At 43.5% G+C, this 26812-nt stretch overlaps 1 protein-coding gene across 4 annotated transcripts; it reads left to right on the top strand.

The window, feature by feature from the left end:
- The first annotated feature begins 2796 nt into the window (after nt 1–2796).
- THUMPD2 (THUMP domain containing 2) lies at nt 2797–25248 on the top strand. Of its 4 annotated transcripts, none has more exons than XM_054022736.1 (10): nt 2797–2917; nt 5014–5146; nt 8294–8709; nt 10436–10513; nt 13338–13390; nt 13845–13932; nt 16610–16681; nt 17417–17531; nt 20258–20375; nt 23526–25248. In XM_054022736.1, the coding sequence occupies exons 1-10, from the start codon at nt 2804–2806 to the stop codon at nt 23866–23868; spliced, it is 1530 nt and encodes a 509-aa protein (XP_053878711.1). In that variant the 5' UTR covers nt 2797–2803; the 3' UTR covers nt 23869–25248. The 4 variants fall into 4 exon arrangements, with proteins under 4 accessions (XP_053878711.1, XP_053878713.1, XP_053878712.1 ...); XM_054022738.1 differs by lacking the exon at nt 23526–25248 and adding an exon at nt 17959–17999 and having other exon boundaries at nt 20258–20369; XM_054022737.1 differs by lacking the exon at nt 17417–17531 and having other exon boundaries at nt 16610–16703.
- Nucleotides 25249–26812: the final 1564 nt, after the last annotated feature.

Here is a 26812-nt window from a genome sequence, read left to right as displayed (position 1 = left end):
TGCAGGGGGCGCAGAGTGAGGGGGAGAGGCACTGTGATGGGGGGGGTCTCAGGGTGAGAAGGGGGCAGGGTGATTTTGACAAGATGGCTTGAAGGGTGGTTGGGGGGTTGGGGGAATGGGTCAGGGGCAGTTGGAGAGACCGAGGGGGCGGTGCTGGTGTTGGGGGGAGAATGAGGGACACGGGGCGGCCTGAGAGGCGACGAGGAGAGGCGGGGTGAGGGATGGGGGGGGCGGCAGTAAAGGGGGCCTGAGATAGGGTTACCATACGTCCTCTTTTTCCCGGACATGTCCGGCTTTTCGGCAGTCAAACCCCCATCCGGGGGGAATTGCCAAAAAGCGGAACATGTCCGGGAAAATGGCGGCTCTGTTTAAGAGCCCGGCTGCCTGAACGCTACCGGCTTCGGGCAGCCCCGTGCCTGGAGACCCTGCGCCGCTGGAGCCTGGGAGGGGAAGTGCCCGGCTGGGGGCGCAGGGTCTGGAGGCACGGGGCTGCCCGAAGCCGGTAGCGCTCTGGCAGCCCGGCTCTTACATAGAGCCGGGGGGACTGGAGCCTCCAGCCGCTGGGGCTGTGTGTAACTGACACAGTGTCAGTTACACAGAGCCCCAGCCGCTGGAGGCTCTGTTTAAGAGCCAGGCTGTCCGAGCGCTACTGGCTTCAGGCAGCCCCGTGCCTCCGGACCCTGCGCCGCCGGAGCCCGGGAGGGGAAGTGCCCGGCTGGAGCCTCCAGCCCCCGGGGCTCTGTGTAACTGACCCAGTGTCAGTTACACAGAGCCAAAGAGGAGAAAAGCCTCCAGCCCCCGGGGCTCTGTGTAACTGACCCAGTGTCAGTTACACAGAGCCAAAGAGGAGAAAAGCCTCCAGCCCCCAGGGCTCTGTGTAACTGACACAGTGTCAGTTACACAGAGCCAAAGAGGAGAAAAGCCTCCAGCCCCCAGGGCTCTGTGTAACTGACCCAGTGTCAGTTACACAGAGCCCCAGCCGCTGGAGGCTCTGTTTAAGAACCGGGCTGCCCGAGAGCTACCGGCTTCGGGCAGCCCCCTTGCCTCCGGACCCTGCGCCCCCAGCCGGGCACTTCCCCTCCCGGGCTCCGGCGGCGCAGGGTCCGGAGGCACGGGGGCTGCCCAAAGCCGGTAGCGCTGGGGCAGCCCGGCTCTTGAACAGAGCCTAAGAGGAGCAGAGCCTCCAGCTGCGGGGGCTCTGCTCCTCTTCGGCTCTGTGTAACTTATACAGTGTAAGTTACGCAGAGCCGCCGGAGCCCCGGAGGGGAAGTGCCCGGCCGGGGGCACAGGGTCCGGAGGCATGGGGGCTGCCCAAAGCCCGAGCGCTACCGGCTTCACGGTTTGCTGGGCAGCCTCCAGACCCTGCGCCCCCGGCTGGGCGCTTCCCCTCCCGGGCACCAGCTGTGCTGGGGAAGCGCCGGCTGGGGGCGCAGGGTCTGGGGGCTGCCCGGGAAACCGTGATGCTGGTAGCACTGGGGCAGCCCTTTCCCCCTGGCTGGGAGTGGGAGGGAGGAGGGGGCGGAGTTAGGGTGGGGGAAGGGGCGGAGTTGGGGCGGGGCTAGGGGTGGGGAAAGGGGCGGGGCCATGGCCCGTGGAGGGTCCTCTTTTTTTATTTATGAGATATGGTAACCCTAGCCTGAGAGGCGGAGGGAGGGAATGGGGGGACGGACTGTGGGGCGAGGCTGGAGTGTGGGGGCGGCCCGAAAAGTGGCTGGGAACTGGGGGGACGGACTGAGGGGCCGGGGGATGGGGCGGCCCGAAAAGCGGCTGGGAACTGGGGGGACGGACTGAGGGGCGGAGGGAGGGAACTGGGGGGACGGACTGTGGGGCGTGGCTGGAGTGTGGGGGCGGCCCGAAAAGCGGCTGGGAACTGGGGGGACGGACTGAGGGGCGGAGGGAGGGAACTGGGGGGATGGACTGTGGGGCGTGGCTGGAGTGTGGGGGCGGCCCGAAAAGCGGCTGGGAACTGGGGGGACGGACTGAGGGGCGGAGGGAGGGAACTGGGGGGACGGACTGTGGGGCGTGGCTGGAGTGTGGGGGCGGCCCGAAAAGCGGCGGGGGAACTGGGGGGACGGACTGTGGGGCGGGGCCGGGGGATGGGGCGGCCCGAAAAGCGGCTGGGAACTGGGGGGACGGACTGAGGGGCGGAGGGAGGGAACTGGGGGGACGGACTGTGGGGCGTGGCTGGAGTGTGGGGGCGGCCCGAAAAGCGGCTGGGAACTGGGGGGACGGACTGAGGGGCGGAGGGAGGGAACTGGGGGGACGGACTGTGGGGCGTGGCTGGAGTGTGGGGGCGGCCCGAAAAGTGGCTGGGAACTGGGGGGACGGACTGAGGGGCCGGGGGATGGGGCGGCCCGAAAAGCGGCTGGGAACTGGGGGGACGGACTGAGGGGCGGAGGGAGGGAACTGGGGGGACGGACTGTGGGGCGGGGCCGGGGGATGGGGCGGCCCGAAAAGCGGCTGGGAACTGGGGGGACGGACTGAGGGGCGGAGGGAGGGAACTGGGGGGACGGACTGTGGGGCGTGGCTGGAGTGTGGGGGCGGCCCGAAAAGCGGCGGGGGAACTGGGGGGACGGACTGTGGGGCGGGGCCGGGGGATGGGGCGGCCCGAAAAGCGGCGGGGGAACTGGGGGGACGGACTGAGAGGCGGAGGGAGGGAACTGGGGGGACGGACTGTGGGGCGTGGCTGGAGTGTGGGGGCGGCCCGAAAAGCGGCGGGGGAACTGGGGGGCGGACTGCGGGGCGGGGCCGGGGGATGGGGCGGCCCGAGGGGCGGGACAGGCCCAGTGGCGGAGCGGGCGGCATGGCGGAGGCGTCGGGTTGTGCTGGGCCCTCTCTCCGCTATTTCTGCACGGCCGGCCGGGGCCTGGAGCCCTTCCTGCTTCGGGAGGTACGGGCCCGGCTGGGGGCCACGCAGGTGAGGGGTCTCGCTTCGCCCGGCCCGCGCCGGGAGGGGCCTGGGCAGGGTCTGGCCCGCGGGATGAGGGTCTCTAGGGGCGGGGGCGGTCTGAGGGGCGGAAGGTGGGTGTATGGGGCTTGAGGGGTGAGGCTCGGATGTGGGGGAGTCCGGGGATGTGGGCCTGATGAGGTGGGGGGGGTCTGGAGTATGTGTCATGGGGGTCTGATGGAGTGGGGGTCGGGACCGGGGGGGCTGCATGGGGGTTTAAGGAGGTGGGGGCTGTTGGGAGGGATAAGAGGGTTGGGCTCTGATGGAATAGGAGGCTTGGGAGAGCCTTTTGCTGAGTTTGTCCTTTAGATCTCACCTGCTCCAACCTCCCAGGGAGGTTTGAGCCCTGTGCACGCCAGGATAAAATATATAGTTTTGAAACATGTTCATTTACTGTTAGCCAACATGTTTTTTAAACCCTAGGGTAGATGGTGGCTTCACTCTGTCATCTAATATATATTAAAATACAACTTGTGTGTGTACCTGTTGGCTCACTCTGTTTGGAAATATATCTCTTGCCCATGTCTAGCCAAATTCTAGATGACTGGTGAGTGGGTGGGACTCCTGAGGGAGACACAGACCCTACAGCCCTGGACATAGGATGTGAGTTTTACTTGGAGATGCATCCGAAGAAGTGGGCTGTAGTCCACGAAAGCTTATGCTCTAATAAATTTGTTAGTCTCTAAGGTGCCACAAGTACTCCTGTTCTAGTTTTACTTGGGTGAGTTAAAGGTGGTGTTGTGAGACTGAGGTATCTTGTTGCTCAGATCTATTTCTCCACAGTTTTGTTCATGCATAACATAAGAACATAATGGCCATACTGGGTCAGACCAAAGGTCCATCTAGCCCATTATGCTGTCTTCTGACAGTGGCCAATATCAAGTGCTTCAGAGGGAATGAACAGAACAGGGAAACATCAAGTGATTCACCCCCTGTCACCCATTCCCAGCTTCTGGCAAACAGAGGCTAGGGACACTTCATTTAACTTTCAGAGTAGCAGCCGTGTTAGTCTGTATCCTGTACGGTGGGAGGGGGGCATGTCTCTGTTTCTTGATATGCTCTGTTCACAAAGAAAAAACAGCCATCCTTTTGTTATGGCTACTCTTGGTGCTTTTCTGATTCCACTTGTGTAACTTGAGTTAGCTGTTATGTAACCCAGGTTACAATAGGACCACCAAACACGATGGTAAAAGTATTAAATTATGTTTATACTAGGTGCTAAGTGGCATTTCAAGACATGTTAGCAAACTCAAGTAGCCTAATTTGATTTAAAAACACTTGTTATTCCTACCTCTTCATGCCTGACTAACAGTTGCAAAGGTTCTTCAAGGTGGTCTTTGCATATTTGTACCAGGTGCTACTGGAACCTAGCTACACTTATTGGTCATCCCAGTCTTCAGGAAAATCTTCTCCTTAATCTTCATTTGACAACTTGTATGTTACAGATCAGAGTTTAAAATGTCACATGTATTTCAAAGTGTAGTTTATCATCATTTAACTATTGGACATTAGCTAAATTTAAGATAATACTTTCCCAATTAAGCACTAGTCATCATTAGCCTAATCTGTTTTCTTGGAGATATCCAAATAAAGCAGCCATTCTAGAGCCAAAGAGGTATACTGTAATAATATCTTGCATTTATAGCGCACCTGTTTGTCCCAAAGTATCTTATACATTACCCCCAATGTGATGGGAACTGCAGAAACCCCTTAAGTGAAGGGCAGCAGTCAGCTGGTAAACAGCATGCTGAACAGAGGAAGAATGTGCAATGACACTGGGGAAAACCCCCAGTTCTTACAAAGTGCCTCCTGGATTTTAATGTCCTCAGGTATCTAACAGATTGAGTTGTTAAGGTATGATCTGAAAAATCTATATACTAAACTATATTGAACTCAATATATTAATATAGTGGTGCTCTTCATTGTATACCCCTGCTTACTGTGGTTGGATGGAATCAAAGGCGCAAGAGCACTTAATGTGAAGGTGTGCAACCGCATGGTAAGTTTCTTTTGGTGGGCCTAAACCAAATCTAGAGACTATTTTTTAGACTTCTTCTTTTTGTTAGGTGGAGTATGTTTCAGGAAAAGTTTTCTTTACCACCAATTCTGAGTTGAGTAAATTGAAGAAGCTGAAGTCTGGAGAACGATTATTTTTGCTGCTGAAAAAACATGCACCAATTTCTCTCTCTAGAAATAAAGGTACTGTTTATGACTCTTTCTCTTCTTTCTACACACAAAATATTATGAACTCAAAGTAGAAGTTGAAATCTGATTTGGAAAAGAATTCCATAATTGTTTTCAAATGCCATAGTTTTAATTAAGCAATAATAAGACTTATAATCTTTTTTATCCAAGGACATTCAAGTACCTTTCTACTCTGAAAGGTGACTGTTAAGGTAAACAAAAAATCACAACACATAACAGGATTCCTCTTTTTATAAGTGTAGGCCTTAGCAACAAATACACTTGGGGTTTTTTAAAGACTTTTTTCCTTTTGAGGGCTCATTTGATTGCTTAAAACTTTTTTAAAAATATGTCTTTCGGGCTGATATTTTTCAGGTCATCTCTCCACTCAAGTGAACTTTTGGAAGGATTGCGCAAAAGCAGTTCAGTTGTTTTAGAATCATAGAATCATAGAATATCAGAGTTGGAAGGGACCTCAAGAGGTCATCTAGTCCAACCCCCTGCTCAAAGCAGGACCAATTCCCAGCTAAATCATCCCAGCCAGGGCTTTGTCAAGCCGGGCCTTAAAAACCTCCAAGGAAGGAGACTCCACCACCTCCCTAGGTAACGCATTCCAGTGTTTCACCACCCTCCTAGTGAAATAGTTTTTCCCGATATCCAACCTGGACCTCCCCCACTGCAACTTGAGACCATTGCTCCTTGTTCTGTCATCTGCCACCACTGAGAACAGCCGAGCTCCATCCTCTTTGGAACCCCCCTTCAGGTAGTTGAAGGCTGCTATCAAATCCCCCCTCATTTAATAGAGAGAATGGGGAGGAAATACATTTGTAATGTTTATAAACTATTTTGGGGCCTTTTTTAATAGCTCTAACAGCTTTGTGGTTTAGAATAGTCCCTAGGTCACAAATGTTCCTGTGAGTGGTCAAAGGGAAAATCCATTTTGATTTGGCAGAGTTAAAAGTGGTTTAAAAAATAAGACTTGTTTATGCACTCTCTTTAAAGAAACTAATGTTTCATTCCAACTCCTAATGTTCTGCTGGCACTGCACATACGTATTTGTGTAATTTCAGTGGAAAGTTTTTAAAGTTGGAGGTTGGAATCCACCAGAGCTCTGAAGAAGTTCTGCCCTGTTCCATGATATCTATTAATGTACACCCTCAACAACAGTGCCCATTTTTAGATTTATGCATTACTATCCTGAGAGAGGACATAACAGTTTTCAAGTACATAAAAGGTTGTTACAAAGAGGAGGGAGAAAAATTGTTGTTCTTAACCTCTGAGGATAGGACAAGAAGCAATGGGCTTAAATTGCAGCAAGGGCGGTTTAGGTTGGACTTCAGGAAAAACTTACTGTCAGAGTGGTTAAGCACTGGAATAAATTGCCTAGGGAAGTTGTGGAATCTCCATCATTGGGGGTTTTTAAGAGGAGGTTGGACAAACACCTGTCAGGGATGGTCTAGATAATACTTAGTTCAGCCTTGAATGCGGGGGACTGGACTAGATGACCTCTCCAGGTCCCTTCCAGTTCTCTGATTCTGTGATACTCCTTAGTTGCACGGCTGCTTAGTTTTTTTTTTCCCACAGGGCCCCTACCTCATTGGGTGATCAAGTTAGACAGGGAACAGCTGATGAGTCGGGGATATGTACTGAATGAAACAGATTTTGTTGAATTCTGCCAAATTCTGTTTTCATATATCATGGTGTAAATCTGGAGCATTATGTATAATGAGTGGGGAGGATAATTTTCTTGGAGATTGAGTGGATTTAGATATATAAACTGAGATGGATTATTTGTGGTATGAAGTTTCAAATGTTATAAGTATCTGCAAAGATCAAATTCTATCATCGCTATTTTTATTTTAATCTAATTAGGAACTTGAAAAATATTCTAAAACTTGTCATGGAGGATCAAATTTATCCATGGACCTAAAGTTCAAAAAATAAATAGAAGTACCTAACTTTCTTTCGTCTGTGTACTGAGGAAAACTGAAGATCATAATACTTGTACTAATTTTATTCCCCAAGGTTCAATTTCTCAATATTTTACTCTAGTGACGTCAATGGGACTACTCATGTATTTAAAATTAATCACATGTTTATATCTTTACAGTTGGGTTCTTTCCTGCTTATTCTAATTGCCTGTAATAAAGGTTTTGTGGACTAACTGCTGTTTCCTTACACCTGCGGAGACTCTGGTGTTGCTGTTGCTTAAATATGGTCATAATTTGGCTTTGCTGTAGGAATTTAGTTAATAGTTCTGTTGATAATGCACAAGAAGGAATAGACTCCAGTTCCTTCTTCTGAAGATGTTTAGGCTCTGCAATGTTAGCAAGAGTAAAACGTAACTTTAAAAAAAAAAGTTAGCCGATACTAGTATGTGTCTGAATCCAAATGGGGAAACGGATCTGACTTTTAGCCACTTTTCAGAGTTGAACAGCATTTCTAAGTGCCTTATAAGCTGAATAAGCATTATCCTTATTTTACAATGGGGCAACTAAGTGACAGAGAGATTAAGTTGATTTATCCAAAGGCAAAAAACTAGTAATTGGTAGAATAGGGATTAAGAACCCAAGTCATTTTAGCACACTGGGACTGTGATTAACTATTAAACCATGCTGGCTTCCCAGCCATGAGCTAGCTCCAGAATTTGGCCCATTGCCATGCAGAGCTCTCTGAGTATCTGAGCAGAGGGGAGAGCTATGGGCAAGGCCAGGACAAAGCAGGATATGATTGATTTAACACCACCCATAACTAAATCATTTCAGAATTGCGATATTTACAATCACTGGTGCCTCGGGAGTTAACAAATTCACAGAGTTAATTGTTCTCTTTAAAACCTGTTGTCTTAAACTGCTTTTGTATGAAATGTTTTAAGAAATTTTGTTGTAGAAAATTTGGGTGGAAACTATAATGATCCTGACCCTACTTACTGTGCTGATTTTGTCATGTGTGAATATGCAATAACCCTGAGTAAAAGTAAAATTTCTTTATCCATGAAAATGAATGGATTAGACTTTTTGTAAGGCATTGTTATTTCATTTAACAGTCCTAGGAAATAAGTGTTTAATATTCCCAAACATATACTTTAATGTTGATTAGTGTAAATAAATTGTGTGTATTAAAATGTTAACACAGAATAAACTAAGTTCAGATCTCTTTTAGGAAAAGTATTTAATGAAATTCAAAAACTTGTAATTGAGGACCCCAGATGTTGGCTGGATATTATTTCCATTTGGAAACATCTTCATGGAAATAAGGTCGAACAAGGAAACCTCTCTAAAGAAAATCCAAAATCCCTAAAACGAAAATCCGAAGAAGAGATAAGTATCATAAGAAAAAAACAGAAGAGAGAACAAATATTAGAGACAGTTTCTGATGAATGCCACATGGAAGAGCAAAAGAAAAGTGTGGTACTAGAAACAAACAACGACATGGACTTGTTGACTGAAAGCAAAACTTTTCTAGAAGAGACATCTGAAAGTAGAATAGAGAAATCAGTTGAAAACAATAACGACAGCTTCAGTTTCAGAGTTTCTTGTCGCTGTAGTGGAGCAATTGCAAAAGTATTTACTTCACAGGTATGACAAATCAAAATTCCTGAAGGATAGAATTAATTGTAAATTTTAAAGGTGCGCTGAAATACCTAGTAACTCTGTGTATTTGGTTAGTAAATGGATCAATAATAGTTTCGAAATTACTTTTTATAAAAGCATGACTATTCATGGTTTGTGTTAGAGAACCTTGAATAGAAATACATGTATTATTGCCCATTTCAGGGTATTTTTAGGGCAAAATAACTTTTCAAATGAATAGCTTCTATCAAGGATGCATTATATTTATGAAGGAATACATTAGTGCATATGGGATGCAAAAAAGCAACATATCTGTGACTTGGGTTCCATTTATTTTACTTGAAGATGTGTAGAAGTTTTGGTTCTCTGAGAGGTTTTTCCATTGAAGTTAGTGCACAGTAAACTGTAAGGCCCCCGTCCCGCAAACACTTAGAAATGTGCTCAATTTTATGCAGTGTTTTACATTTTTCAGGCTCTATTCATTCAAAACTTTCCAGAAATTTGTGGATAGTGGCTATACACTAGGATAATCTATCTAAAGGTCTGCTGAACAGCAGGTGTTAAGAGCTTCTCAGATCAAATGAGTTTTCTTTGGGAGTTCCTACAGTGGTAATGTGGCCCCAAACAAGTCCAGCTGGCCTATAAGCAATTAAACTAAGAAGACTGGCTGTTGATAGTGGGGACTATTCCAATCTCTGAGGTCTTGGAATGCTGGTGGTCCTACTGCCTCAGATGCAATGTGTGTGGCTGTACATCAGTGTTAAGATGGTTCTTCCCAATTATATAAATGTGGGATGGGAAAGGAATTTTTGACTTTGTGGCACACTTGTTCATGAATCTCAGCTGAAACCTGTCAGTTTCTTCCCTATCTGAGAGCAGTCATCAGTTAGCTAAGGAAGAACCTGCTCATGATGTTCAGTGTGTTATCCCAGGTCATTCACTTAATTCCAGTCACCTGGTCCTATAGCAGCTGAGCAAGCGGGAATCAGTGACTTCACTCCTGAGAAGACAGGCTTGTATAGCCAACCTATGCATTATACGGCTGCTGCTGATGGAGCAGTCCTCTCAGAATTCTTGTAACTTGTAACTGACTGCAGTTTGAACAGTTATACTGATGATGTGCAACTTTGCAAACATTGAAAGTCCTGTGGGGGTTGCATAGCTAACTCTACAGTGGACGGACTTAAATTCCTTGCACATTTTAAATAAAAGCAGTATTTCTTGAAATCTGCAAACTCCAAAATCAGAATGAATTGTAAGTGTTCCCTTTGCAGGGGTCTGATTTGGCCTGCAGAATCTCTTGATGATGAAGGAAAAGAATTAGCTTGTCTCACAGTGTAGGTGGAGTTTACAGGGCTGGCAGGTTGGGGAAGAATTCTGCTCCCCAATGACAATTTTATACCTATGTTTCAGAGCAGAATACCTTATAAGATGCTGAAGAAAGCAAACTAATTGCCAGTTTAGAAGTAAGTAGTTCTGCACTAATACTTAGTAATCAAATTGTTAAATTTCAATTGTGGTATTAGGACAGATGTTTTGTTTGGCCTCTTTGTATATGTCCAGATTGAGGGCTGCTAGTGTCATATTACACTATATAGTCTTGCCTTGCTTGTGAATTCTTTAAACTCTAACATCACTTTTTTTTTTTGTCATTTGTAATTCAGATTCCTTTTCATCTCAGTGGCTTTCAGTGATATCTTGTTTTTTGGGGTGGCTTTTTTTTTCCTTTCAGGAGGTGGGAAGAGTACTTGGAATAACTCTTATAAAACAGCTTGGGTGGAAAGCAGATTTGAGAAACCCTGATCTAGAGGTAATGAAGTGGTTTGTTTACTGAATTATTCACTAGTTTTAAAATGACACTGTCAAGTGCTGATTTGATATGACTTTTTTCACTGTTCATATTGTGGTTTTAGAGAGAGTGTGTGTGTGTGTGTGTGTGAGAGAGAGAGTGTCTATAGGCCCCACTCTGAACTAGGGCTGGGAGTAGACCAATATTGGACTAGGAAGGCCTCCCCCCGCCCCCCCTCAACAGGTGCAGGGTATGTTCCCAGTGGAGGAACAGTTTAAAAGAACACTGGTAGCCAGGAAGGGGCTGAGGGGAATAAGCAGCACACGGCTTCAGGAAGCAAGGCTGATGCTGAGCTGTGCCAAGAAGACAACAGCTTGGTGTGGGTTGCTCTAGCAGCAGGGACCAAATCTCCCCCTCCCCTCACTCCCCACCTCTTTGGGATTTGGAAGCCCTAAAAAAGAGTGACTGAACAGGACACTAACAGACCAAGGAGAGTCTGCTAAGCTTGTGACTGTGCACCAAACTGAGGCTCCAGACTGGTAGGAAGTGACCAAGTGGAAAACATAATTTGGGGTATCTCAATAACTGGACTGGACACTTTGGTAGACTCCTGGGTCAGGACCCAGTGGAGTGAGTTGGGAGCATGGTTCCCCTATCTTGGCACTCTTTCCGTGCTCCCCCCCCCCCCGTCGTGACATAACCTGTGGGGAGCAATCAGAGCATGTGGGGGTGATTGAGGCATACAAGAATAGCTCAGTGGTTTGAGCATCGGCCTGCTAAACCCAGGGTTGTGAGCTCAATCCTTGAGGGGGCCACTTAGGGATCTGGGGCAAAATCAGTACTTGGTCCTGCTAGTGAAGGCAGGGGGCTGGACTCAATGACCTTTCAAGGTCCCTTCCAGTTCTAGGAGATAGGATATCTCCATTAATTTAATTTATTTAAACAGACAGGGCCCCCTCTGGGATGAACAGGGTGGCAGAAACTGAAAGGTCACTATCTGACCACTAAGCCAGCTGGTCATTGAACCTTCTTGCTTCACTATAGAACACTTTCATTCTTTAAATATACCAGCATAGGATTCTCCCTCCAGTGTTCTTGTTGTAAGACTGTGTAGAATTCTCCTCACTCTTTGCTACTGATGTGAACAAAAAAGTACCAGTAGTCTTCTTGTGGCCCTGAGCACTGGGGAAGGGGGCTCCCATATACCTATGAACCAGTACTTGTGGTAGCAAAGGTTCTGACCAAACCCAGAAGGGGTGAAGGTTCAGTCATCCTGTTACTCTGTCTGAGCCAGTACAGGGCTAAGTCTTCAACCCTGCTCACAAAAGCGGCGGGCAGTCCCATTGGACTAGGAGTCTGTTCACATCCCTACCCAAATCTCTGTCCCTGTTGATCTGGTTCCTGAAAGGATGACACTCTGCAGGCATGATGTCTTCAGCTAGGTTTTCCAAACATCCTGGCTTTTCTAGAAGACTCGATCAGTAAGAGTTCCAGCTCTAAGTAGAAAGGGTTGCTCTATAGTGCAGTGAAACTCACTGTCAATGATGTGTGCAAACGGCTTGACTTGCCTTTGTCTGTCTGAGACCGTATTAAAGTCTGATTTTTAATCCAGGTGCATTTGACAGCTGTTTCAGCCTGCCATGAACTATTTGAAAGTAGACCATCGTCTCTGCATCTCTTATCATTAAGTTCATGCAGGTCTTGACACATTTTATTTCCGCTGTATGTCCCCCCAAAAGAGCCCCCTCCATAAGGGGATATTTATTTGGTCCCGGCAGCCTCTCTTTGAGGCACTTTGTACTTGTGAGTTCAGCTTTCTTATGTGGAAGGTTAAATTTCCTAGTGGCAGTGGATTGTCTCATAAAGTGAATATGCTTCAGGCTCTCATGACTGACCCACATTCATACTAGATTTTACAAGTTATTGCTGTAAACTCTCCCAAAAATCCTTGCCAAGGTAGTGATTGACATCAACCTTTAATGAGCTTATTGCCCTTGCTGCCATTTTTCCACACCCATATGCCCATCCCAATGAAGTTCTTCTCCACAAGCTTGATATGAAAAAGGTCATTAGGGTTCTGCTTGGAGCAGACTGAAGACCTTAGGCCATCCAACTCTGTTTTTTCAGCAGTTCCCTAGGTAAGGCTATCACTAAGAGGGCTTATGTCTAAATGATTGTAAGATTGCATTTCATAGTGCAATGACATAACTGGTCAGGTACGCTTTCTGGGGCAGAGGCTTCCATTGCCAACCTTAGAAATGCATTACGCATACCTGTGTATGTACATAGTCAAGGAACCACATATTCGCTATGTGCAGTTGTAGGGATGGTACTTTCAAAAATACCTAAGTGGCTTAGGAGCACAAGTCCCTTTAAAAGGGAAGGGGCCTCTTAAATCACTTCAGTGCTTTGAAAATCCCAGCCCTAAGCAGTAGTGCTTTGTTCTCTGGAGGAATCCAAGTCCTGAAAAACCTGCTGGCGAAGTTGGGAGGAAGTTTTAGTGTCTAAGCATGTTCCTTGAACTATATTAAAAAATTGGTCCCTTAAAGATATGAATGCCTAGTGATGAACTCTTAACTAATGTAGAATGTCTTTACAAGTTGTTTAAATGTTACAAATTCTTTTAGAAATTGTAAATTTGGGTTTCCTATTTTGTTCATTTCAAAACGTAAGATAATTTTTGATACTATTGGTTTTTATTGATTGATCTAAAACCCCAAATCCTAATTATAAAGGTCAAATAAATAGCATCTTATATGTCTAGTTTAAATTAGCAAAACTACCATCACATTAACTTAGAAGATACAGGTTTTCTTTTTAATGTTATTTTTTTCCCCCCTTTCAGCTCTTTGTACATCTAAATGATATTTACTCGGTGGTGGGGATTCCTGTCTTCAGGTAAATATTTTTATCACCAAATTCACAAATAGCAGTCCTATAGTATGAATATTAATAGTCTCATTTTATAAATGAGTCCTAGCAGCTACTGTGTATAAAATATTTTTCTTAATTTGTATCCTTTGGGCTATTTTACATCTTGATAACTCTAGACAGATTGTAAATTGACTTGAAATCTTGGCCTGAATTTCCAAAAGAGCAGCCTAAAGCTAGGTTCATAAGGCCATAGTTTGGCACCTAAATCAGTGACCTGATTTTCAAAAGTGCTGAGCAACAAGTCACACTCCCTGTCCCTCACTGAGTTATCCTTTTCTATTGAGTTCCTGTATGATATATGATGACTATATATGATGATTTTTATGCATGACAATTTGCATTTTTACAGAGACATTCTTTTGGATTCACTTCTTATATGGAGTGTGTTAGTTTGGTATCTACCTCTTGTTGTTTGCAGACTTCCACTGGCGACCAGAGAGTATATCCAAACTGCAGGACTCCGATCTACTGTAGCCTGGGCTATGGCATCTCTTGCTGAAATCAGTGTAAGCAAACATTGATATAGATTATTAATAGTAGCAACAGAGGGGCCTTCATAATGATAGGTTCTGTTGCTCAGAGGGCTAAGAATTTCATGATCCAGTTAGTGGAGGTAGAGATGGCCTTAGACACATGTTAGAGGAACATTACGGATACACTTTTTCTCTAAAAGTGCCTGTCCTCTAACCAACACACCAGCTTAGATTAGGATTTCAGAAAAATGTAATTGAAGGTATCTCAGTGATTCTTATACTTCTAATGTCTTATGGTAAGTCTGATTTTGTATAGTGCTGATTGCTGTCAGTCCTTTTTGACTTTAATGGGAATTTATGGGCATTCATCATGTCCCAGGGTCAAGCTCTGTCACAGAAGATAAGTCAATATCTTTTTGCTTTGAATACAGTACCCCATTTGTAAGAGCTGCAGTTCTGAATCTCACCCCAAATTAATAAATACAGTAAAAGAACTAAAAAAGAGCCACTGTGGCTTGGCTTAACCATGTAAAAGAAGCAGTGGGAGATAAAAAGGGATATTTTAAAAAGTGGAAGTCAAATCCTATTGTGGTAAATAGAAAGGAGCATACACTGTCAAATTAAGTGTAAAAATGTAATAAGAAAAGCCAAAAAGGAGTTTGAAGAACAGCTAGCCAAAAACTCAAAAGGTAATAACAAAATGTTTTTTAAGTACATCAGAAGCAGGAAGCCTGCTAAACAACCAGCGCGGCCCCTGGACGATCGAGATACCAAAGGAGCACTTAAAGACGATAAAGTCATTGCGGAGAAACTAAATGAATTCTTTGCTTCAGTCTTCACGGCTGAGGATGTTAGGGAGATTCCCAAACCTGAGCCGGCTTTTGTAGGTGACAGATCTGAGGAATTGTCAGATTGAAGTGTCACTAGAGGAGGTTTTGGAATTAATTGATAAACTTAACAGTAACAAGTCACCGGGACCAGATGGCATTCACCCAAGAGTTCTGAAAGAACTCAAATGTGAAATTGTGGAACTAACAACTATGGTTTGTAACCTGTCCTTTAAATCGGCTTCTGTACCCAATGACTGAAAGATAGCTAATGTAACGCCAATATTTAAAAAGGGCTCTAGAGGTGATCCCGCTAATTACAGACCTGTAAGTCTAACATCAGTACCGGGCAAATTAGTTGAAACAATCGTAAAGAATAAAATTCTTATCCTAGAAGAACATAAATTGTTGGGCAAAAGTCAACGTGGTTTCTGTAAAGGGAAATCATGTCTTGCTAATCTGTTAGAGTTCTCTGAATGGGTCAACAAACGTGGACAAGGGGGATCCAGTGGACATAGTGTACTTAGATTTCCAGAAATCCTTTGACAAGGTCCCTCACCAAAGGCTCTTGCGTAAATTAAGTTGTCGTGATAAGAAGGAAGATCCTTTCATGGATTGAGAACTGATTAAAATACAGGTAACAAAGGGTAGGAATAAATGGTAAATTTTCAGAATGGAGAGGAGTAACTAGTGGTGTTCCCCAAGGGTCAGTCCTAGGACCAGTCCTATTCAACTTAATCATAAATGATCTGGAGAAAGGGGTAAAAAGTGAGGTGGCAAAGTTTGCAGATGATACTAAACTGTTCAAGATAGTTAAGACCAAAACAGACTGTGAAGAACTTCAAAAAAGATCTCACAAAACTAAGTGATTGGGCAACAAAATGGCAAATGAAATTTAATGTGGATAAATGTAAAGTAATGCACATTGGGAAAAATAACCCCAACTATACATACAATATGATGGGGGCTAATTTAGCTACAACTAATCAGGAAAAAGATCTTGGAGTCATTGTGGATAGTTCTCTGAAGACGTCCGTGCAATGTGCAGCGGCAGTCAAAAAAGCAAACAGGATGTTAGGAATAATTAAAAAGGGGATAGAGAATAAGATGGAGAATATCTTATTGCCCTTGTATAAATCCATGGTACGCCCACATCTTGAATACTGCATACAGATGCGGTCTCCTCATCTCAAAAAAGATATACTGGCATTAGAAAAGGTTCAGAGAAGGGCAACTAAAGTGATTTGGGGTTTGGAATGGGTCCCATATGAGGAGAGATTAAAGAGGCTAGGACTTTTTCAGCTTGGAAAAGAGGAGACTAAGGGAGGATATGATAGAGGTATATAAAATCATGAGTGATGTGGAGAAAGTGAATACGGAAAGGTTATTTATTTGTTCCCATAATATAAGAACTAGGGGGCACCAAATGAAATTAATGGGCAGCAGGTTTAAAACAAATAAAAGGAAGTTCTTCTTCACACAGTGCACAGTCAACTTGTGGAACTCCTTGCCTTTGGAGGTTGTGAAGGCTAGGACTATAACAGGGTTTAAAAGAGAACTGGATAAATTCATGGAGGTTAAGTCCATTAATGGCTATTAGCCAGGCTGGGTAAGGAATGGTGTCCCTAGCCTCTGTTTGTCAGATACTGGTGATGGACGGCAGGAGAGAGATCACTTGATCATTACCTGTTAGGTTCACTCCCTCTGGGGCACCTGGCATTGGCCACTGTCGGTAGACAGGATACCGGGCTGGCTGGACCTTTGATCTGACCCAGTACAGCTGTTCTTATGTTCTTACCTAAAGGTCTTGCCTTTGAAGAACAAATTTTACTGTTAAATGTGTTTTAAAACAAAAAAAGTCAGTGTGTTTTGTTTGTTTATAGGCTGGTGCCTTTGTTTTAGACCCTATGTGTGGATTAGGAACAATACTCTTGGAAGCTGCAAAAGAATGGCCTGTAAGTTCTACAGTTATAATAGGTAGGATGTTTCCAAGATAGTATTACATTAATTTATTTTATATTTGTAAAACATGTATTGTAATTTACCAAAAGTAAGTGGTCTTGGAAAATCAGCCAAACTTTTCTGGAAAAGTTTGCTGAATTTTTAAACTGAGCTTTGGTTTAAAACTTCTCCAAGATGTGCTTATACACATCACTAACTCCTGTGCACCTGTTCTTGCAGTTGTCTAAATTCATAAAGAGATTCTCACCCCTGCTCTGGCCCTTTTCTGCTAGTGACAGGGGTCTCTGCAGCACAAAAGGGCTCTAAAAGCTCTGGATCCAGCCAGCAGATTATTCCCTCAGTGGAAGAACTGAGGAAGACCGCTGTAGGCTGTCATCCAGTGCTTACCCCAGAGTAGAGGGAATGTCAGGGATGATGTCACAGGGCAGTGCACTGCAGGGTTCTGAGTAGTGCAGCTGCTCATAGGTAGCTGGGGACAGGCTGTTGTAGCTTATCACCTAGGGCTATCTAAATTACTGCTCCCTAGAGCAGCCTGGAATTGCAAAGCTTAAAGCTACTTTTGCTTCTCTCTGGACTTGAGTTATATTCTGCTATTGTAAGATCTGCAGCACTGAATCTCACCCAGAGGTCTTGCCTTTGAAGAACAACTTGAACTCTTAAATGTGTAAAAATATTCAGTATTCTGTTTTATTCTGCATAATAAAAATTTCTCCTTTCCCCTCCAACAGAATGTACATTACTTGGGTGCTGATATAAATGATTCGCAGCTACAAGGTGCACATGAAAACATTAAGGCTGCAGGTTTGATGGATAAAATTGAGTTACTTAAAGCATCTGTCGTAGGTAATATTTGAAAATATTTTAGAATGACAAAGCATGTGTTAAGGACTCTAAACAGAGTTCTAGAACTAATAGTTAATGCTGTGACTTAAAGTATACTAAAACCTAGAGTCCTTGACTCTTTTCATACGTGATTGGGTTGACACTTCCTTTATGTTCATGACCTGCTGTTTTTCTGTTCTCTTCCCCTTATGTTTTGACAAGAAACTTAACAAAAGTATACTGTATATATTAATTTCTAGGGTTTGGCAAATAACTATTACTCTGTATTTTATGTGAAATTCCCAGTCAAAAAAAGTCATTGTTTAGGTAAAAGTTCTAGTTAACTATTATAATACAAAGATAAAGCCCTGTGATCTGCTGCAACTTGTAACTCAAATTTTTCTGCAATGATAACTTAAGCCAATTAATGAATCATTATCTTTTGCAGTGGATACATTTCATGACCCTGGCCTTTTCCTGGAAAATGCTGTGAGTTTGTTCTCAGTTCATGGGCTGATTTTAGGAGAAGATAATTGCTTTATGATATGATACTTAATCTGGACAAGTCCTCCAAATCTGGACCTGAATTATCCATGTATGAAAACTCATTACAGCAGTTAGCAAAAGATCGTCTCTATTTGACACCTTACCTTGTATTCAGATGAAGGAGAATGTATAGTACACCTTCCCTTGTAATATCTGTTTCTTACCTGATTGGTTTTAGAGCCCTCCACTGGATTTGGCTTGGCTTAGGATACTTAAAATTAGATGTATTCTGAACTCAGACCATACCCTTGTTGAGGAAGTAATTGGTGCTTCGTGATTGTATCTTAGTCATTGGTCAGAGTATATTAATTTCATGGTTTTTCAAAAGAATGCATAGCTGGCTATTTCGTTCATAGACAAAACAATTTACCATACATCTTGATCCAAGAATGTTCTGGGAAACAGCTAAGGCCATTCTCAAGAGACTAGCCTTTTCGTATAGCTTCAGTAAAAGACAATCACTTAGAGCTGGCATAGAAAATTGAGGCATCTGGAGAAGCAATTCAAAGAAAGCAGCTCAAAATCAAAATTAAATTGGCTACAGCCAGGTCTGCCTGTAACCAGATTCTGTATGAAAGATCTAATGCATCACTTCCTTCAATTTAACATGTGCATTTGAGCAAATTATTCTTGTAAGTAAAGTGCCTGCAAGGTTAACCACATAACTCCCACTTTAAAACTCATTGGCAAACAGTTATTTACCTTGAGGAGAAGAACTAGTTTGTAAAAATGGAATTGTGTTGTTTCGTGTTCATTGACTCTCTGACATCCTGATCAGATGTTTTTACTTGCAAATTAACACAATTTTTCTGGCTGCCAGCTTTGCAGACTCAAGGTGGGTATATTCTTTCTCTCTGTCAGTAATAAACATTCCACAAGCTAAATCATGCCCTCATTTATACCATTGCCTTTAGTGGAATATGGGACTGAAGCTACACTAATGGCATTGGTTTCTTTCTAGAATTGAAAGAGGATGTCCTTGGGGTTTCTTGTTTTTTAGGTTTCTTAGGTCTTTTAGCAGATACCATAGGTGTCCCCTGTCACACATCTCTTGAGTGCCTCCTGCGTGGTGTTGATGGATGAAATGTTTTATAACAGGGTTCTCAAACTGGGGGTTGGGACCCCTGAGGGGGTCATGAGGTTATTACCTGGGGGGTTTGCGAGCTGTCAGCCTCCACCCCAAACCTCTCTTCGACTCCAGCATTTATAATAGTGTTAAATATAAAAATGTTTTTTTAATTTGGGGGGTGGGGGGGTGGTCACAGTCAAAGGCTTGCTGTGTGAAAAGGGTCACCAATACAAAAGTTTGAGAACCGCTGTTTTATAACAATGTCATAAGCTTGGAGGTGTGTAAGACCCTCAGATGCTTACAATACATTCTTCCAGGTTCATAGCAAACTCAACTGGTCTTAGGATCATCTCCTTCACTAAGGCTATGTCTACACTATGGACCTTATAATGACACAGCTGTACCACTGCAGCTGCGCTGCTGTAAGGTCTCCCATGTAGCCGCTCTTTGCCGGCAGGATAGCCTCTCCTGCCAACATAGTGCTGTCCACACTTTCACTTTTGTTAGTGAAACTTATGTCGGTCAGGGGTGTATTTTTTCACACCCCTGACTGACAAAAGTTTTACCAACAAAAGTGGTAGTCTAGAGAAAGCCTAAGACTTGTAAACCTGCTCCTTGATGGTCAGTTTATATTTTCAGTGTATTATTATCCTGTGGCTTATCCTCCCGTTTGGATGCCCAAATTGGGAAAACCGTTCTCCACTCTAGTTCTTCTTAGACCACTTCTATAGAGAGTTGTCACTGCTAGTTTATCTGCAGAGGTTGGGGGATCTATGCTGTCAGATGCAAAGGAGAGAAAAGTTTATCTAGTTATTGTAATTCTTTGTGGAGATTAACAGCATAAATTGTATACGCCCTTTCCCCCATGTCTACCTTTCAGGGTGGGTCCATGTGGATTCTGTTGAAGCTGAAAGGGACTGGGGCAGAGTTGAGTTTGTGGCTCCTTTATGAGGGAGCATATACATTGCCTCAATAACCATGTTTTTTTGGAAGTTCTGAACACTGTGCTGAGGCTATGCACTCCACAAGAGTAAGGATCTTTGCTGTCAACATGCTTGAACCGTGGTTGCTACTCAGTCACTGTTCTTTATTAAGTTTAGTCAAATTTAAGAATCTGACTTCTGTTTTGCAGCATTGCCATTACCTTCAGAAAGTGTTGATGTTGTGATTTCGGACATTCCATTTGGGAAAAAGTTCAAGATAACAAAAGACATAAAGCTTCTACCAAATATTCTTCGAGAAATGGAAAGGTATATATAATCTTTGAAACACTTTAGGGTATTTTTTAAACTTTATACTTGTTTGTAATCACGAGCATAAAAATCTCTACTTGAAATGACCCCCAATTCTGTGGTCTGGACCCAGAAAAGCTAAAAATTAAATATGTCTATGTTGCATACAATTATTCCTCACAAATCCACTTCTCCAGAGCATCATTTGAGGTGTTTCATGTCTTGCCTTGCAATCTGTGGAAGCTTTGACAGCAGTAAGAGCTGTCAATGCATGTATGTTATGTTGCGTCCTCGAGGCATTCTTGAACTGAGGGGTTACTCTTTCTACAGGTCAATGTGGTGACAGAACCTTCACCCTTCCTACTGTTTTCAGGTAGAGGTTATTTTGAAAGCTGGCTGTGTTTTCAGTGGTGGTCTGAGAAGCATACAGCTGTCAAAGTTTAGACACTCATACCAGATGATTCTAAATGGTTCATTTTTGTTGATACTAGAGGAGTCTTAAGATGCTTTTGCAACAGTAGAATAGTAAAGACAACTTTACCTTTCATCATAAATTTTGACAGGTTTCCATGCCCCCTTTCTGGTTTATGTCCCACGCACTGGTTTCATTTTTAGAGGTGTACACTGTTGGCTTGGTAGCCATTTTAATATTTCTTTTATAGGGAACATTAGGATTGTTTGTGTGATTTTTCACATTTAGTGCCATTTTAAAGGTTAGAAGAAAAGAGAATTTTTTAAAGAAGAAAATAAGCTTTACACATTTTAAATAGTTTAGAAAACAAAGGAATAAAGTGTTAAGGCATAAATAAAACACCTTTTTAGAGGTTTTTTTTTTAATGCATTTTTTAAATAAAGGCATTACATTTTAGCAACAGAACATGTTTGTAGAGAAAATGAAGGGGAAGGTAAACAAGAGACAAAGTGAGACAGACTTTTTTCTTCCATTCTGGTTTTAAAACTTTCTCTGCAGCCTCTTTTTTTCTGTAACAGACTGAAAGGCTTTTGCTTTCCTTGGCTGTTCTACTGCCTCTCTCACTTCGTTTAACCCACTCCCCTTTATTTTCTCTAAAAATGCATGTTCTGTTACTAATATTTGTATGCATTTTTTTAAATAAAGGCATTACTTTCATCTCTAAAAAGGCCTGTTATCATATTTGTCTTAATACTTTATTCCTCTGTTTACTAAACTTTAATTAAAATATGTAAAAAAAATTCAGAAGAAAACAGGCTTTCTTCTAACCTTGAAAATGGCTCGAAATGGGGTGGGTGGGTGGGGGGGAACAAAACACAAGCAGTCCTAATGGTCCCCATAAAAATAAATTTTCAAAATGAGCACCATGCCAAAAGTATACATTTCCAAAAATGAGACTGGTGGGCAGGGCATAAACCAAAAAGTGGAGTGTAGAAACTTCAGTTTCTATGGTGAAGAAAGGTAAAGAGGTCTTTACTAGTCAGTTGTATTTGTGATCCGTTGCCCTATTTATTGGTGGCCCTAATTTTGGGAAAGAGGGAATTTACTTTAAGTCTCACTGCAGTTGGAAGAGTAACTAGACTATGGGATATAGTAGTAATACACTTTTAATGGAGGTTTGTTGTATTAGATCATGGGTTCTTCAAGTTTTGCAATCAGAACAAGTTTCAGAGGGTTGTGACCTCCCTTATGTTTTGGCTCTGTGGGAGGGGTCCTGTACAGAAAAGGTTGAGCCCATAGTATTTGATTTTCCTTTTTGTCAGACCAGACAGGTATCGATGTAATCATCTGTTGTTGTGTGTGTTTTTTTTTTTTCTTTTTTCAAACTATCTACTTTATTCTCTTGTTGGCCTTGCTTAGAGCTCTGTTCCATTCTGGTCTTGTTTTCTCTTGGTGGATCTTCTCGGGCAAAGATGTTTCCTTGAATATGGGAACCAGGGGAAAAAATTGCTGGAGAAGTTCCACCAACAGACTTAATGAGAGCCTTTTATTTGACCTGCTGACTGTGAGCAGTCTTCCGATGGGAGCAGTTCCGCTCTGGGGCTCAAGCATTCCAGCGGCTCTTGTCATGTTCGCTCCTAACAAGTCATTTATATCACTTGATTTTAAACTGTGTGCAATTTGATGTCACCTTTCCGCAGATTAAAAAGCTTTAGGAATCAATAGAACAAACTGAGGACAATCATTTAGATCTCACTAAGACCATGACTACACTTGACTACGATTCTGGTGGCATGAATTGTACGTGTAGCTATGTTGTACAGTGAAAAGCAGTCTGCGTCCACACTCACTATGGTGCGGCGCTACACACAGCAGCAAAGGCTCCAGCAGCACCCCACTGCCAGAACCTTTCCTTGCAGCAAGGAAAGGCTCCAGCAGCCGGAAGCCTGCGGGATGCTACATTGCTAAAAATAGCAGAGTGGACATGGGAGACACTGCTTGGGCATGTAGAGAGCCCATGTAGGGTGTATATCCTAGGGTTCAGTTATGCAAGTAACTACTCACCTAAACAGTGCTTCACCCTTTACAGTTTTGTTTATGCCCATACTAACTGGGCATGCCGTGTCTGTACACTATACACCACTGTAAGTGTAGATAACCCTAAGGAAAAGGTCAGTTTAAAAACTCCCTTATTCTGTTATAGGAAATACTTCTTTTACATTGTAGTTTAGAGGCTCTGGAAAATCAGTCCAAAGCCTCCAACTTCCATCAGTTAGGTCTGGAAAAGGTGTCTGAGGGAGATCATCCTTTCAGTTTGAGAAGAAATGTTAGCAGTACAGCTGGACCCACCTTTATCTATAGCAAATGCTTTTCATTTCCCCAAGTCAGAAATATTGCTGAGGCAAGAAGGGTCCAGCTTCTCCATTTAGGGAAAAATTTAGAGTGGAGCTACAACAGTTTGCAAAAGATTTTACTGATTATGATGAAACAAGAAACCTAAGCACGTACTTAAGTGTTTCACTGAATTAGGGCCAAAGCATCTAAAATCCCAGTGTCTCTGTGATCCTTGAAGGTGACAGATACTGACTTGTTCTTTGCAAAGAATGGTCATAGTTCTGATTGTGATTGAGGGTGCCTAGATACTACAGTGATAGGGGCATGAGGAGTCCATAGATAGAATGCACAGCCTAGTAAGCATGCACAACTAACCATGTGTGTTTTTTTTTTGTTTGTTTGTTTGTTTTTTAAACTGTCAGAGTGCTTCATGTTGGAGGGACAGTTGTATTACTTGTGAGTCAAGATCTCCACAAGCACATGGGTGGCTGTATTAGCAATTGTGTTGAAAATGACACATCTTTGAACGCCACCATTGACGACAAGAATGGAGCTGCTGTGGTGAAAGACTTGAATCCCAAAGAGAAAAATGGGAGTCCAAGAAGTATTTCCTCTTCAATTAAAGTTGTAGAAACTGAACACTTCAACAATAACATTACATGCTTTGGGTCTTTGGCAGCAGTAGAATCCTATGGAGTTAGCCTTGGAAAAACAGATGCTTTCATATACAAATATAGGAAGATACCTGGTGCTGGAATGCAGTAGAATTCTGAAAGTGAACATGGATCTTATTTGAAAGTATATTGCACTGAAACAACTGAACCATGTTGGTCCTACTTTGGGGCTATATTGTGCAACTGGTAAGCAAATTTATTTGGACAACTTTACAGCATTCCTTTCCCCCCCATCTACTGCTTTCTTTGCTAAAGAATTCAGTAGTCACAAGATGGCGGAGACAGTCCTCCAACAATGTTAAGTTGGTCACAATAAAATACTGAAATGAGGCCAAATCCTGAGGTCCTTACTCAGGCAAAGCATCCGTTTACTTAATGAGTAAAAACCGAGCAAGGGTCTCATGGTTTGGTCCACGCTCGTCTAGGAGTGATTTGTATAGGATTTAACGTGCTGCCACTGTGGGTTTGCTTTCCTGAACATTTACCTAGTTAGAATAGGAAACACATGCACTGTGTCAGATCTATTGATTGTATATTGATTAGTAATATAATTTAGTTTCCCCAAATAGCACTGAAACTTGATAGGTTCTTGTACCAAGATCAGGCAAAGTATTATCAGAACTCCTGTTCAGTTGGGAGCCTGAAGGTGCATGGTTGCAACACTCACACTTAGGAAATCACACTGTATTTATAATAATTTTATTAATACAGTTAGCAAAGTCATGAACACCCTAAACCCTGCGAGGCAGGTAGAGAGAGTACAGAATGTGCTGAGAATCCAGATACTTACACCATCCCGTGCAAAATAACCTGCAGTGTTAGTTATCTTCCCCATCACCATCAGTCATCATCTTGCCATCTCTGAAGGCACACAGGGTGGGATACAACTTTTATAATGTGTTACACTTATGACACCATGCGCAATGCAATACTCAGATGGGGTTTCAGGCCCTTTTCATTATTTGTAGTTCCTCACCGTAATGTTGGGATGCCCTTCTCCAATAGATTATTAATCCTTTTTACCTTAATTTTATTAGCATATAATTCAGTCAGTTACCATGACATTCTTGTTGTCAGACAGCTGCTGATGTCCCTAACTTAAAATATCTCAAGATGCTATGAACTAGTATCTTGTGGTTACTTGTCAACAGTTTAGTTATTACAGCATTTTTATTGTTTAAAATCGTATTATCGAGGGTTACTTTTGGTTAACTACTTATGCTTAAGCCTTTTTGGACCTTGTGCCTTAATTTAGCTAAACTATTGTCTTGTAGGCTCATTGCATTATTGCCTTAATTTACACCTAAGCCTCATCTAGCAAATACCTATACCTGTAGGCTACAGCACTAAGGGGAATTGGAAGCCTTTACTGAAGTTTCTCTAATGAATCGTTTTTTTGTAGCAATTACTTAAATAAAAATGTGATGTAAAACTACTAAAACCTATTTATATTTTACTTTAGGTATATACAACCTTTTAATATTAGAATAAATCTAACTATCTAGTGTTCTGTTGGTATGAGATCAGTGCAGTGCTACTCATGTTCTTTTGAGCAGCTATTGCAGTTTTTTTTATTGACATTAAACAGCTCAGGGTTTAATTTATTGCTCACCAATCTGGAGTTAGATGGTATTGCTCACTTTTTAGCTGTGAAGGGTTAGGTCTGAGCACTCAGCAATTATCGCTCACTGCTCCCGGGCTAGTGGTTACAGCTCACCAGTCCAGCCTTAGCGGTTTTCTCTCACTAAATGTTTTTGGGTCAGCAGTGAGGGGTCTAGGGTTCTCTCTCCCTGCTCCCTAATTGTGTAGGCAGTTAAGGATCAGTGCTGAGTGTTCAACCATTATTGGTTTGGGTTATTGCTCACTGAAAAGGGGCTGAGCATGGGGTTACTAGTTAATATTCGGTGCTTAGGGGTTGCAGGGTAAGGCTGAACACTGCTGTTATCAGTGCCGGATTGACCCTCAGTGCTCAGCATTAGGGCTAAGGGTTGATGTTCACTGCTCAGCCAGTAGGGGTTATGGGTCAGAGCTGAGTGCTCACCAGTTAAGGATTCAGTGTTTTTTTTTTTTTTTTTTTTCCTCACTGAACAGTGTTGGGGGTTAAGAGTCGGCGATAAGCATTCATCATTTAGGAGTTAGTGGTAAATGCTCAATGTTCAGGGGTTAGAGGTTATTGCTCATGGGTGAGGGTGAGGGTTCATTGTGAAGGTTTAGCTATAACCTCCAGCATTCCTGGCAGGGCTTGAGAGATCCCTACTCCTAAAACAGACAAGGAATTGTGTAAGGAAATAAAAAAAAATGGCCAGTCTGGGTCCAACACACCAGTTCTCACATGCCAACCCCAAAGGCTCAGTGCCACGGGTCTCACATTTACCAGACATTGAGAACAATGGGTCATGAAGGAGAAAGGACACAGTGAGCCCAGACAGTCAAATATCAGAGTAGATACCCAAAACAACAGGATTCCCACCCACTCCTGCTACCGGAGCCAAATCTGCATATCAGCCCTCAGGGCATTACACCTCTGCAGCAGCATCTGGACCCGTACACAAAGAAATCCTATCTCCTGTTCTCATCCTCCTAGGCTGTGGCCTACTAGCAGGAGCCAAGGAAATCGCCCTACCAGTCATAGTAATACTAGTGGAGGAAGACCTTAAAGAGGAAGCCTGGGGTCATGGGTGGGCAGCTAACCCAAGGAGAGCACTGCTGCTGCTCTCTCAGCACGGATCCCCATGGGGAAGCCACACTTCAAAAGGAAGGGGGCAGCTTTGCTGAGCAAAGCCACCCGCATCTGCCTCTCCACCCTGTCACATTTTCCCACCAGTGAGCTGGTACAGGCCTTACATGCTTTCCCACCCTAGTGTGGGGGAGGGTAAGTAGCCCTAGACCCTCAAAGGTAGTACCTCGATGGGAGTCACTTTCACACTTCTTTTCCTGCCTCTTGGAGATGCCCATGTAGGGCACCAGTGCAGTGAGAAGGCACATAAGGGTTCCAGCTTGGCTACATAGGACAGAGAAGATGGTGTAGCTGCCAC

Source organism: Malaclemys terrapin, chromosome 3 (assembly GCF_027887155.1).
Source record: "Malaclemys terrapin pileata isolate rMalTer1 chromosome 3, rMalTer1.hap1, whole genome shotgun sequence".
Lineage (NCBI taxonomy): Eukaryota > Metazoa > Chordata > Testudines > Emydidae > Malaclemys > Malaclemys terrapin.
Note: the sequence above shows the minus strand (reverse complement) of the source record. Positions and strands in the feature narration are given on the sequence as shown.